The following is a 14,687-nucleotide window of genomic DNA, read 5'->3' as shown; positions in this document are numbered from 1 at the left end:
GATGCAGAAAAATTAAATGTAAAGCCCCCTTAACCCTTCCCTTAGGGTAAAGTTAGTGTCACTGAATCTGGGACAGAGAGACCAACCATGCCCATGGAAGTGGGGATGCTGGCAGGTAGGGGCTGCTTACTCCATGACAGGTATTTCCTCTCCTGTAACACAAGTAGTCAGCATGTCCATTCAGATTTGCTGTGTGTTCTGGTCCTTTAGGGTTGCTTAGCAATAGCCAAAGTGGTAACTGTTACCTTTGTAAATGCCAAGGTACGGTAACTTGACTTTATTTGAAAAGTGAAACTCACAGAAAACGATATTTTACACCCTTGGGTTTTATCTCCTTACCTGGTTTCTGAGGATAATTATTTAATCATTCATTTTAAAATGCAGGTAGAAAATTCAGATGCGGACGGACCTATAGAAGCACATGGGTTTACATTTTTTTTCATCAACCAGTAGTCTGTTCAAGTCATCCGTTTTGTTCTGCTGCTACATTTCAGAATGTATTCTCTGAGGGAGGGTAGGAATATTAATCGTCTCTGTTCAATGTTTACAGGAGAAAGTTAAATCTGAACATAGAGATAAGCTGGGAGAAAGAGATGACACTATTCCACCTGAATACAGACACCTCTTGGATAAAGATAAGGTAAATGAAGGCAAATGTCTAGATTGGATATCGACGACAAAGCTTTTTCAATCCAGACCTCACTTGAAATGAATAGGAGGTACATGTTAACAATTGCATAAATATGTAATGTGACAATTTCTTATGTGTCCCCAATGAGCCAGCTGTCTAGGATTCTGTTTAATATTTATTTGAGCCAATGTCATTTTATGTCTTATGCTGGGCCCAGTGGCATAAAGTGAGTTGAATAATGTCCCTCACAGATGCTTAATAAGGATTCTGAGGCATGTACACAGATGAATTCTTTGTGAGAAAAGGCTATAAAAAAGATTTGCAATCGTAACTAAAGCAGTCTCTGTTTAAGGAGAACAGTAAAAGAGCTAGTATTGAAATAATTAATAAGGTAAATAAGGCACCTCCATGACTTAGGAGGGTGACCTAGTGTCTCCCTTTCTTCTTTCTCCTACACCACCACCACTGTTGAGTGAAGGCAGACAAAAACCATATTCCCTATTTCTATATCTAAGTATACTCTGTCAAAAAGTCGTGGCCTTTCGTCTCTAACACAGAAGCCAGTTTTTCTTAGGTCAAACTTGCCTGTACCTCACCCCTTCCTATTTGGCTCCTAGTTGCAAGTCAATTAGATGATGAATAGCCCTTTCCAGTCCTGTTCATCAAATAAAAACACAGAAGTCCAAATTACATCCTTCATCTGTACTGCTTCATTTGTCAGGTTTGATGACTCCCTGGATTAAAGAGTGTTACCAGCGTCAGTGTCTCCTCTTACAGGAATCAATTCTCTTTGCTTTCGTTCAGTATTGCTTAAAACAGCAATTCTGCATCCTTCTGGAATCCTCCCTGCTTGTACTTATAATCCTGACTGAGAAAAACCTAACGTATCTGTAGAAGGTTTCAGTGCCTCAAATCCTGAAATATAAGCTAGAGTAAATAGGACATAAAAACACATTACTTTTTGTAACATTTTAAGTAGAATTATAACACGATGGCAGAAAGTTCCTAAATAATTAGTGTTTCTTTCACTGCCAGAGCTAGATACTCACTCTTGCAGTTTCCCCAAGGCTTCTGAAATGGTTACAGGATAGTAATTAAGCAAAGCTGGTGGAGAATAGTAGGAACCCAGGTTTACCAGTTATTGCAAATATATACTCCATTTTCCCAAGTCATTAGATAATATAGATTATATAAACACTGACTACACCTAAGTAAACCTTTACAAAGATTTATGTCTAAACAATAGTCTGCTTTGTTTCTTAGGGCAAACCAATGGCACCAAAGAAACCTGAGGAACCAAAGGTAAATCTCATAGCTGCATGTTTCTAGGAAGTGGTGTTTTTTTTTTTTTTAATTCTAGCTGCAACTTTAACAATTTAGAAATCTAAAATTTATTGAATGCTTACCCTGTGCATGGTATGATGCCAAGTGCATGTAAAAGTGTATTATTATTTCTCTTTCATTTAGTCTTCCCAAGAGATCCCTTCAAGATAGGCAGTTCCATTTTCCAGATTAGAAGAATTGAGGCTTAGCGAACACTAAACAATTTGTATTACTATAAAAGAGTAGAAGGAAATAAAGTTGTCATCAAGATTTTCCTGTTTTAATATTTCTTTATAATACATTAGTTTGTTAGGAAAATAATTTTATAATAAACATCTTATATTTTCAGTGCTGTGGGAAAATGAACTCTACAGTATTTTTGCCTTGTGCATCTTTACTGATGGTTATTTCTCTTAATATCTCAGAAACCTAAAGATGACCATGACCCCATTGATGCCCTTTCAGGGGATTTTGACAGCTGTCCTTCAACGACAGAAAACACAGCAAAGGTATTATGCTTTTTCGTATTGACTTTCTTTGAATGGTGTACACATATATAATTTTGACTGTAACATGAATTCAGTGATGCCAAAGAGAAGAAAAAATGTAATTCCATTATGCCACCAACAGTGCTTTCTATAATTCTTATCTTTTTCCATATGTATGTTTTATAGTTAAATTCCATATATAACACATTACGTCATAAATGTTTTCCATGTTGCTTCCCCATTACCATCATTTTTGATTGCCACACTGTCCTGTCGTACAATGATGCTTTGTCTGTGTTCCTTTAAATGAAAGCAGTCCCTAACGATACCCACCTTCTCATGCCCATGGCTCTGGTGTTTCCACCCCAGCTGGCTGACTCTCCTACTCATCCCTCATGTCCCAGTTCAACCATCCACTTCTTCAGGAAGACTTCTCTTACCACTGCTCCCCTTCCTGGCCACGGTTGGAAGCCTCTCCTCTGTGCTTCCTGATCTCTGGGTTACCTATAGTCACGTGTGTATAACACTGCTGAGCTGTGTACTTTACATAGTCGTGATGTGTCTTTTACCTCCGTGCTCAGCATTAGCATAACTCCTGGTATCTAGCAGGTACTCAAAACAATTATTAGTGAATGAAAAAAATAGTGTATAACGTAACAAGTGTGTGGCATTCTGCCTATAAATTATACCCCTCCATCAATCAAGTAGAAGAAACAGTGAAATGAGTGTCCTTCATTGTTATTTTCAGAAGAATTAACACCTGTAGCGATGTTTGCTCTTACCTTGGCTGTTATTAAGTATACCTCCCAATCACCAATTTGTCAGTCCTTCCCTTAATGGGTGACTTCATTTCCGGTCTGCTTCAGCATCCTATTTCTCCTGGAAAATCACAAATAATGCCTTTTGGGGAAATGGACTTTCTTTTTCATTTAAATATATCTTCCCCTAGCTGTCTGTGGTGGTCGCCCGTGTTACATTTCTCTTCCATAACACTAAAAACAGTGTCTTTTTCTTACTCTGTTGGCACATAAAACCAGTCCTCAGAGAAACAAGCTCTGTTTTGATGAGAAAAATAAGGTCTGGGTGAATCATACATCGTGGAAGTTGGCAGAGCATCCGTGTGACCCACATTTTCCTCATCTTTATCCTTTTTGCTTCCTACCTTAATCACTTCTGTGTACAGTTCACCATTGTTCCAAAACAATCATGACTAAACCCCCCAGAATTTTCCATTATTTAATTAAATTCCATTATTCCAAAATTTAAACTATGTAATTTTCATGTTGTGGTAGAAAGTAGAACTAAGGCTAATGATATCTCCAGGCTACTAAAAGAATAGGTTTGATTGCAGCTGCTCCTTACTTGCTAGATGGATTAATGACAGCAACAGCCTCATTACCTTTTGTTGGCTTTAGGACAAAGACAAGAAGAAGAAGACTACTTCCATCTCCAAAGCACCCAAGAATGGGGGAAAAGCAAAGGATTCTGCAAAGGTAAACAGAGCAGTAAATATATTACAAATTAGTTTAGCAGTTGCTAAAATGAAGCGGCATTTATCCTTTTAGTCATTTAATTTCTGATTGGTATCTATTTAGCATAAAATAATTTAACCATTAAGTGCTATCTATCCCCTAGCCTGCCTTGGTATAGAAATTGAAGTTTTAAAGTTTTTTTTCTTTGTTTTTTAACTAACTGGTACTTTAGAAATAAAATGAACATTCTTAACACAATTGTTGAAACACCACTAGAGTCCTATGCTGCTCTGGAGAGTATTGCACAAAGTCTGGATGAGGCCTCTGTGATTTTATGGTGCTCTATGTCCCCTGAGCTATCTGTGCTGGCCCCGTGCTAGGCTCTGTTCCCTTTCCCAGAGCTCATGCTCTTCACACTCCCTTCTAGCCACATGCCCCCAGTGTCTGCAGATAGCCTTGCCTGCTACTTCAAAGAGAAAAATGGAGGCCACTCTGCAGAAAATCCCTAACGTCTCCTTCCCACTTACCCACCGACAAATCCTTTTCTCTTCTCTCAGCAATCAATAATCAACTCTCTCCAATATTTCCAATCTCTTCACCTTAGTTAAAACTTTAGTAGCCCTTCTACTACCCTCTTTCCCTCTATTCTTTCACCTCCTTGAAAGATCCAAGATCTTGCTTCCTCTTCTTCAGCTCTATCAGCAGTGACATGCTGGTTGCTATATCATTAACTCCTCCTTAGTTTACTTCATCTCTCATTAGCACGCTTTTGGGCCTTAGAATTGATGCTGTAATGGATTGAGAGTTTGGGGAATGTTTAAACCTTCACCTCTCCAGAGACTCAGACCACCACTTGCAACTGCACATTTTTACTTGGATAATGCATTGACAGTACAGGTTCATATACTGCGTTTCATTATACCTTAATTGCCACCGATTACAAAATAAACTTACTTTATATATCATTAAAGAAAAAAATCAATTTTATTATGATACGCAACATGCTGTTCATTGTAAGAAGCATTGCAAATTGAGACATCTTAAAATTGGGGGTGAGGGGTGGGGTGCACAACCTAAGAATGTGGTTTATATAAATTTTAGAATGTATAAGTAGTATGTAGAATCATGGAAGATCTTTGAGTTTCTATGATCCAAAATAGAAACTCATTAGACACCACCTGGGAAGGAAGACTATTAGTATATAATTTTTCATGTTGCTGCAGAAAGTAGAACTAAGGCTAATGGGTAGAAGCTACAGGTTCTGATTTCTTAGAATTGGACATTAATGGAAATTGGATTAGAGAACTTCTAGACCCCTTCCGATTTCTATATCATACGATTTAGATGGTTATTACTGTGATCCGCTAACTATAATGAGAAATTAATGGTACAGCTTTAAAAACAATAGTCCAACTCCATCAAAACTCTTTAAAACAAGATAGTTCCAATTCAAGATGGCAACATAGGAAGTGCCTGAACTCACCTCCTTCTGTGGACACACTGAATCTACAGCTACACGTGGAACAATTTCCTTTGGATTTCTTTTCAAAGAGTAGCTGAGTGACTCCTATTCATCAGTAAACAAGAAAAAAAACCTCCCATCAAAGCAGGTAGAAGAGGCTGAGACAATCTTGCCACAAACCTTACCCTTAACATGGCAACCCACAATCAGGAGAGAATGCAAAAGCTGGAGCTTCTCCCTGAAGAACTAAGTTTGAAACCCACATCTAGCACCCCAACTTTTGAGACAAGCCCCCAAAATATCTAGCTTTGAAAGCCAACAAGACTCGCCTCCACCAGACCCACAATGCTACAGTGCACTGATAAAATGCTTCTTAATGGGCTGGCACACCTGGACTTAGCCACCGAGCCCAGCATAAAGGCAGTGGATCAAGAGACTCCCAGACTTTCTGTGAAAAAGGCTTAATGGTTTATCTTGTCAGCTGGAGGGACAGGCATCTAATTTAACACACACCTAGAGACCTGCTGAAGTACTTACCAGCGACAGAGGCTGCTGGCTGCCATCTTTGTGCTCTGCTTCACTCCAGCTTTCTGATACTTCCTGGAAAGGAGCTCGTACCCTCCTCTCGTACACCGATATTTGCAGCTGCTGCTAAGGCAACACCTCTAGCTCTGGTGGCCAGTGGGACTTAATGTTTGCAGTCCCACAGGACTATATACTCATCTATTTGCACACTTTGGAAGCCAGACTTTCACACAGCAGCTTTCAATCAGCCTGAATCTAGGTGCTGACTGAGATCCTCCCCGCTTTGAGACACTTACAGATCTCAACACATCCTCAACTACTGGGAGTCACAAAAAATAAAATAGCCTCTTGGACACATCACAAAAGTTTGAGAGACAACCAAGAGCTAGGACAATTTGAAATGATAGTCTGCATCTGCTACACAAGGACACTCCTTCAAGCCTGGAAGAGGAGATAGCTGTTTTATCTAAAGCATCTAAATTTTATCTAAAATTTATATAATCCAACAAAGTGTCAAGGAAAATGAAGAAACAGAGGAATGTGTTTCAAATGACACAACAAATTAAAGTCACAGGAAAATTCCATAATTTAATGGAGGTAAATGATTTACCTGCTAAAGAGTTCAAAATAATGGTCACAAAGATGCTCACTGAACTCCATGAGACCCACAAAGGAGAATGGATGAACACAGAACTTCAACAAAGACATAGGAAACTATAAGAAAGTACCAAATAGAAGTCACAGAGCTGAAGAGAATCACTGAACTGAAATATACACTGGAGAGGTTCAACAGTGCACTAGATGAAGTTCAAAAGAAAGGACAGTGGGACTCAACCAGAGCAGCAAAAAGAATGGGGAAAAATGAAGACAGCTTAAGCAACTTATGGGACATCAAATAGACCAACATGTGCATTATAAGGGTCCCAGAAGAAGAGAGAAAGGGGCTGAAAACTTCCCTAACCTGGGGAAAGAAACAAGCATCCAGATCCAGAAAGCTCTGAGTTCCAAATAAGATGAACCCAAAGAGTCCCATACCAAAACATAATAGTAAAAGGTTAAAGACAGGAATTTCAAAAGCAGCAAGAGAAAAACAAGTTTTTATGTACAAGGGAACACCCATAAAACTGTCAAATTTTTCAGCAGAAACGTTGCAGAGCAGAGGACACAGTATATTCAAAGTGCTGAAAGAAAATAAAACTTCTAATCAAGAATACTCTACCCAGCAAAGCTGTCAGAATTAAAGGAGAGATACAGATAAGCAAAAGCTAAAGGAGTTACAATTAAACTGACCTTACAAGGAATGTTAAAGGGACTTATTTAAGGTGAAATGAAAGAGTGCTAATGAATAACAGGAAAACATGAAAGTACAAATCTCACTGGTAAAGGTAAACATGTATAGTAACATTGAGGTCAATCACTTATAAAACTAGTATGAAAGTTAAGAGACAAAAGAGGTAAAAAATAACTACAGCAAAGGATACACAACATAAAAGGATGTAAAATGTGACATCACAAATAAAAAATGTGGGGCTGAGGGTGTAAAAATGTAGGGCTTTCAAATGCATTCCAACTTAAGTTATCAACTTAACATAGACTGTTAGAAATATAACTTGTTATATGTAAATCTCATGGTAATCACAAAGCTAAGCTGCATAGTAGATACACAAAAGATTGAGAAAGAAATGTAAGCATACCACTACAATCATCAAATCACAAAGAGCAAGAAAAGGAACAGAGGAACTGCAAAACAACCATAAAATAAACAACAAAATGTCCATAAATATATACCTATCAATAATTGCTTTAAATGTAAATGGACTAAATTCTTCAATCAAAGGACATGGAGTGGCTGAATGGTAAAAAAAACAAGACCCATCTATGTGATGCCTACAAGAGACTCACTTCAGATGTAAGAATACACACAGACTGAAAAGTGAAGGGATGGAAAAAGATATTCCATACAAATGGAAACCAAAAGAAATCTAGGATAGCTACACTTAGACAAAATAGATCTTAACACAGACTGTAACTGAGTGATGTCAGCATCATGGCCGTATGAATCATTCTTTTTTCTCTTGCGTTTGATTTACAACTATTTGGACATCCATAACCAAGCACAGGTGATTTTGCACAGCACACCAGGATACCTGAGGGATCATCCCATCTGTACGTTTGAAAATGGGTGGATTGGACCTCGGAGGAAGCTGCAGAGCCAGGGGAGCGGTGGCATAGGCGGTGGCAATCTTGCTGGTGGGTGAAGGAAGTGAGTGGGAATCTTCCCAGTCATACATGCTGCAGCTGAAGGGACCCATTACTCTCTCTGAGGAGAGACTGCAGTGCCTGGGGAGAGGGAAGGGAAAGGGAAGAGAACTGAAGAGAATGCATTTCTTTCAATCTGCCCTGATTACAGCAAGAGGTCTGCCAACAAATTTCTGGGGCGCCCCCACTCGGCGCCCATTCCGGGTTATGGGCACATCCAAAGTCCATGTGCAAAGCACACATCTCTCTCCATATTGCTGCCAACATTTTCCTTTTTTTCCTTTTTTTTTAAGCCAGCTTAAAAGTTGGGTACCCTCCCAACTTGAACAGCAAATCAGCTCCAGGAAGAGAAACCAAAAACTTGTGCTATAGCGCGACCTTCTGGAAAAGAAAAAGGCTTCTCAGTGCCAACCTGTTGAACAATTAGAATCAGAGCTTGACATAAATAAGAAAGGTGTTTGCTACTTCAAATGCAATGGCAGAGGCTGTTTCATCAAACACTGAAAAAATCAGTGATACAGTACCACAAAAAAAGCCCCCACACTTTCCCAGCAACCAAACTCAAAGACACGGAATATTACCATCTAACTGAAAGAATTCAAAATAGCTGTTATGAAGAAATTCAACATACAAGAAAACTCAGGCAATTAAATGAACTCAGGAATACAATTAATGAACAGGAGTACTTTACCAAAGAGATTGAAATTATAAGAAGAACCAGAAAAATTCTGGAGTTGAAGAATTCAATAAGTGAGATGAAGAATATATTAGAAAAGCATTGGAAATGGAGAAGAGTGAAGAAACATTAAGCAATCTGGAGGACCAGAAATCTAGGAATGATTCAGGTGGATGAGGAGAGAGAACTAAGACTTTTAAAAAGTGGAGAAACCTTTTGAGAGATATCAGACTCCATTATAAAAGCCAAGTAAGAATAATGGGTATACCAGAAGGAGAAATGGGAGAAGGGGACAGAGAACTTACTTAAAAATATAATAGTTGAGAACTTCCCAAACCTGGGGAAGGATCTAGACATAAAAGTCCACAAAGCTAGTAGATCTCATTATATCAATGCAAAAAGACTTTCTCTAAGACATATTATAATAAAGCTGTTAAAAGTCAGTGATGAATTTGAAAGGCAGCCAGGTAGAATAAGAAAGTAACTTACAAAGGAACCCCCATTAAGCTATCAGCAGAAACTATACGCCAGGAGAGAGTGGACATATTCAATGTATTGAAAAATGAAATTCCCAGCCAAGAACACTCATCTGGCAAAGTTAGCCTTCAAATATGAAGGAGAAATGCTTTCTGAGACAAAAGCCAAGGGAGTTCACTACCACTAAACTGCTTTTCAAGAAATGCTGATAGGATTTCAAGCTGAAAAGCAAAAAGGAAAGTATACAAAATTTTGATTACAGTGATAGACAGTCAGAATTAGTAAACACTAACTCTATTTTAGAATAGTGTGTTAGAATAGTGTGTTAAACAATTAAAAAGGTTAAAGATAAAGAGCATTAAAAATAACTACAGACTACTACAATTTCATAACAAATTTGAGGCATGTGTCACATCAAAAATATAAAAAGGGAAGAGTAAAAAGATGGAACCTTTCTAAGTAAATTAAGATAAGCTGCTATCAGGAGTAAAAGGACTATTTTATTAGATTTTGTTTTTGTAAACCTCATGGTAATCACAAAGCAGAAATCTAGAGTAGATTTCTACTTAAATCTACTTAAATCTAGAGTAGATTTCTACATTAAAAAAAGCGGGGGTGGGGGGGAGGAGTAGGCGAGAATTAGCAAATAAATCACCATCAAAAACTACCACCTTAAGGTAGACAGAAACAGAAGTAAAAGAAACAATGAAGACACAAAATAACTAAAAGGCAAAAGATAAAATGACAGTAATAAGTCCTTACATATCCATCATCCTAAATGTGAATGGATTGAACTCACCAATCAAAAAGCACATAATTTCTGAAAGAATATAAAAAGACCCAACTATCTGCTTCCTACAGGAGACTCATTTCGGCTCTTAAGGAAAGTACGGAAGATAATTTTCCAAGCAAACAGAAACCAAAAGAAAGTGGATATAGCCATACTTATATCAGACAAAAGCTATAGATGCAAAAATTCTCAACAAAATATTAGCAAATTGAATTCAAGAACACACTAAAAAGATTATACACCATGACGAAGTGGGATTTATCCCTGGGATGCAAGGACAGTTCAACATATACAAATCAACATCACCTAAATAGAAGATAAGTATTACATGATCATCTCAGTAGATGCAGAAAATGCCTTTTGACAAAATACAGCATCCTTTCATGATAAAAACCCTTAAAAGATAGGGTGTAGAAGGAACATACCTCAACATAATTAAGTCCATATACGATAAACCAGGAAGTAACATTATACTCAGGAGAAAAATTGAAAGCTTTTCCTGTAAGTATATTGTACACCTGAAACATATAATGATAGTAACCAATGTTACCCCAGTAAATTTAATTTAAAAAAATAATTTAAACAACCAACAACCAGTAAGTTACTGGCATAGAAACAGACACAGATCAATGTAAGAGAACAAAATGACAAGAAATAAACCCACGCATATAAGGTCAGTTTATGACAAAGGAATCAAGAATATGTAATGGGAGAAAGGACAGTTCTTCAATAAGCATAGTGGTAAAAAACTGGGTAGTCATGTGCAAAATGAAACTGGATCACAGTCTCACACCATCCACAAAAATGTAACTCAAAATGGATTAAAGACTTGAACATAAGACCAGAAACCATAAAACTCCTAGAAGAAAACATAGGCAATAAGCTCTTTGACAGTGTTCTTAGCAGTGATGTTATGTATTTGACACCAGAAGCAAAGGCAACAAAAGCAAAAATAAGTGGGACTACATCAAACTAAAAAAGCTTCTTTCTGTACAGCAAAGAAAACTATCACCAAATAAAAAAGCAAACTACTAAAAGGGAGAAAATGTTGGCAAATCATGTATCTGATAAGGGGTTAATACCCAAAATACATAAAGAACTGACAATTTAATAGCAATAAAACCAAATAATCCAATTGAAAAACGGACAGAGGATCTGAATAGACATTTTTCCAAAAAGACATACAGATGACCAACAGGTACATGAAAAGGTCTTCAGCATCACTAATCATCAGGGAAACGCAAATCAAAACCACAATGAGGTGTCACCTCATACCTGTTAGAATGGCTACTATGAAAAAGGAAAGAAACAATTTTTGACCAGGTTGTGGAGGAAAGGGAACCCTTGTACAATGTTGGTAGGAATATAAATTGGTGCAGCCAGTTTGGAAAACAGTATGGCAATTCCTCAGAAAAACTAAAAAGAGAACTACCATGTGATCTAGCAATTCAACTTCTGGGTATTTATCCAAAGAAAATGAAAACACTAATTTGAAGAGATATATGCACCCCTATGTTCATTTCAGTACTATTTACAATAGCCAAGATATAGGAGCAACGCAGGTGTCTATGGATAAATGAATGGAGAAAGAAGAGGTGGTACTACAGTGGAATACTACTCAACCATAAAGAAGACTGAAATCATGCCTTTTGCAACAAAATGGATGGACTTAAAGAGTATTATGCTAAGTGAAATAAATTAGACAGAGAAAGACAACATATGACCTCACTTACATGTGGAATCTATGAAAAACAAGTTCATAGATTGGTGGTTGCCAGAAGCTGTGTGTGGATCAAATGGGTGAATGGGGTCAAAAGGTCCAAAAGTCTAGTTATAAAATAAATGATGAGTTAGTTAATAATACTCTATCGTATATTTTAAAGTTGCTAAGACAGTCGATTTTTAAAAGTTCTCATCACAAGAGAAAAATGCTTAAATGTATGGTGACATGTTAACTAAACTTACTGTGATGATCATTTCATAATATATACAAATATCAAATCATTATGTTGTATACCTGAAACTAATATTACATATCAATCATACTTCAATAAAAAGCCAAGGTAGTGAAATCCATAAAGAATATAAGAAACCAGATTGATAATTAGTTGCTTATGCCATTAACCTCAAATAGATTTGCTTATTGTTTAATTTCAGTTGTACACAGTACACCATCAACCCCTGAACAAAAAACAGCATAATAACCCTATGTGCTGAATGGATTAGCTGGCCCACAATGTCCCCAAGCACAGGAAAAGGATGGATCACCGTGGGATAAATGAACAGTACCATTCAAGTACCATCCTATGTATTATTTTTTCTTAAATTACCCTGGTCTTCAAAAAAAGTAAAAATTTAGAATCACTTAAGGTTATTTTTACCTTACAAACTTGAAGAGGAAGAACTCAGTGTTTTGGCTAAATGAAAAAAGATACTTAGAAAGGACCATCTCATTTCCCCCCACTAATTGCCATCTTTTTGCCTCTTTAATTCTGAGAAGCCCAGTTCCTCATGAGAATCTTCTGGTTGATCACTTTTGATACATAATCTAGAAAAGAAAGAGCTCATTGATGGTTTTGCTTTCCCTTTTAGGCAAAGGAGGAAACTTCCAAGCCAAAAGCTGATGAAAAAAATACAAGTTAAAGTTCACATTTGGTAAGTTAGGTGTTTGTTGTAAATGAAGTCAACCATACCTTCTTCTACCAACCTATGTATTATAGGTGAGAGCAACTAAATCCACTTCTTGAGTAGTTCACGTTCCCTTTATACAATTGACATGAGACGCACATTGCAAAATTTATCGAGTAATTCCCTGAAAAGCACTGGAGGGATGATTGTGCTACTGGAATGTTTAAAAACCTTAATCTTATAATTAAGAGCTCTTTAAAATATTAGGCCAAGCTCTTAAAGAAAATGACCATCTAAGTCTAGTTGACTCTTTGAAACCCAAATGCTCATGATTGCAGGTTACTGCGGCAAAGCAAAATCAGCGTATGTGTTACCCCTTATAGTGAAAGGTCCTTATGATATTGATATTACCCAAAGTGACAACACATGCTGGATGGGGAGAAGTACCCCTTAGGGTCTGGTGGAAATTACAGGGTTTTTGGAACAAGGGCAAAGGAAAAGATTGACCACTTTTGTTCATCTTAGTTTTAGAAAGTAAAATACTATGTCTGATTCTACTTTATGTGACTGAAAAACTCTTATAGATGAGAAAACCTGAGACCTATCTTGAGAGCTGGGCCCTGACTTACTAACTTCAGAAAGAAGAGGTCTTATTGTAAGCCATAAAAGCTTATAACTGCTTGCCCACCAAAGTCTAAAGGAAATAAAAATGTAGATTAAATTGGTTAGGCATTCTTACCATGATCCACTTTTATTTCCTGTAAAGAGGGAGGTATACTGATTAAAACTGCTCCAAAGATTTTCCCCCAAATTAAAAAATAATCCATTAATTATATTAATATATATTAATTATATTAATATTATATTAATTATAATTAATAATCCATTCTTATATTTACTGATAGGAAATTCCTTCTTGTTATACAATGCTTTTGCTAAATATTACATTTACTATGCTTTATAACCAAAAAAGAAATTCATATCAAGTGGTTCACTGTACTCTTTTTCATTGACTTTTTCAGGGTATCTGCATATAAAATCTTCAGCTGGTAAATGGTGACTTTTGAAGAACAAAAGGCTTTGACAACAAATTTTTCTGAGTGGCTAGACAGTGGTATTTGTTGAGTCTGTTGACATCCTAAACATTGGTTTGTTATTCTTTTCCTGGAAAGAAATTGAATTTGTCTGGTTCACCTGTGCTGTATTGAACTGAGTATCGATAAACTTTGAATTTTTAAAAATTGCCTTCAGTTGGGAGAGAAAGAACTTTATATTTCTAAGAGATGTATGTGATCGTTTCTTAAAGCAATGCACACAAATAAGGAAAAACCTTTGCAAACTTTTGCACATTCTACACACAGTGCCTGTAAATCTCATTAGTATTTTCGGTTTGCACTTAATTTTTGTTGTTTATTAGCATTTGGAAAACAGTGCTTTAAACATTCTTCAATGTTCTGATATCTCCTTACCTCTTTCCTCTTTGGGCTTTTGAACTCCATTTGATGTTTCTTTGGGTTAACAAGTCAAACATAAAATATTGTACATTGGGCACATATCTCGTCTTAGGCTAATAAATTAACAGATGACCCGAACAGAACAGGAAGCACCACACCCCTTTTCGGGTTCAACTCTTCCTTGTCAGAGTTTAAGAATTCTGCCCCTTAGAGCCAGCACACAACATAGAGACGTGAATCAAGTCAAAAGAGCAAAATGTAGACTATATGTCACTGCACAGCAAGTTCTAAGAATAAAATCTACTTCTTAGACTACGCATATGGCTTGAACTCTGTTGGTTTACTGTGTTAAGCTGTGCTTTTCATTCTGTCTCTATAAAACCTGAACAGCAATTGTTTCCTGAGAGCCGTTGCCACACTTGTCTTTGCACTGTATAGCACCTGGCTTTATGGAAGTTAGGTTTACTAAATATAAAACCCAAAAAAAAAAAATCTGAACTTT

At 36.9% G+C, this 14,687-nt stretch overlaps 2 protein-coding genes and 1 long non-coding RNA gene across 26 annotated transcripts in view; 1 reads left to right on the top strand and 2 right to left on the bottom strand.

The window, feature by feature from the left end:
* Window positions 1-14,500, top strand: part of CAST (calpastatin) — a 112,439-nt gene extending 97,939 nt beyond the window's left edge. For all 24 annotated transcript variants that reach the window (XM_081053931.1, XM_081053930.1, XM_081053948.1 and 21 more), the window contains 6 exons: window positions 551-640; window positions 1,895-1,933; window positions 2,380-2,463; window positions 3,858-3,935; window positions 12,696-12,758; window positions 13,754-14,500. In XM_081053931.1, the coding sequence (XP_080910057.1) occupies window positions 551-640; window positions 1,895-1,933; window positions 2,380-2,463; window positions 3,858-3,935; window positions 12,696-12,746 (342 nt within the window). In that variant the 3' untranslated portion in view covers window positions 12,747-12,758; window positions 13,754-14,500. The remainder of the gene's footprint in view (window positions 1-550; window positions 641-1,894; window positions 1,934-2,379; window positions 2,464-3,857; window positions 3,936-12,695; window positions 12,759-13,753) is intronic.
* Window positions 3,201-5,482, bottom strand: LOC308499953. Its single transcript, XR_013993661.1, has 3 exons — window positions 5,398-5,482; window positions 3,842-3,927; window positions 3,201-3,321 (listed from the first exon to the last, which is right to left on the bottom strand). It is a non-coding gene; the product is annotated as an uncharacterized lncRNA (long non-coding RNA).
* ERAP1 (endoplasmic reticulum aminopeptidase 1) overlaps window positions 8,087-14,687 on the bottom strand; it is a 42,959-nt gene continuing 36,358 nt past the window's right edge. Inside the window, exon 20 of the mRNA XM_081053927.1 lies at window positions 8,087-8,241. Coding sequence (XP_080910053.1) covers window positions 8,185-8,241 — 57 coding nt within the window. The 3' untranslated portion in view covers window positions 8,087-8,184. The remainder of the gene's footprint in view (window positions 8,242-14,687) is intronic.

The sequence above is a fragment of the Rhinolophus hipposideros genome (genome assembly GCF_964194185.1).
Source record: "Rhinolophus hipposideros genome assembly, chromosome: 7".
In the NCBI taxonomy this organism is placed as follows: Eukaryota; Metazoa; Chordata; class Mammalia; order Chiroptera; family Rhinolophidae; genus Rhinolophus; species Rhinolophus hipposideros.
The sequence above is the reverse complement of the archived record's forward strand: the minus strand, read 5'-3'. Positions and strand labels throughout refer to the sequence as shown.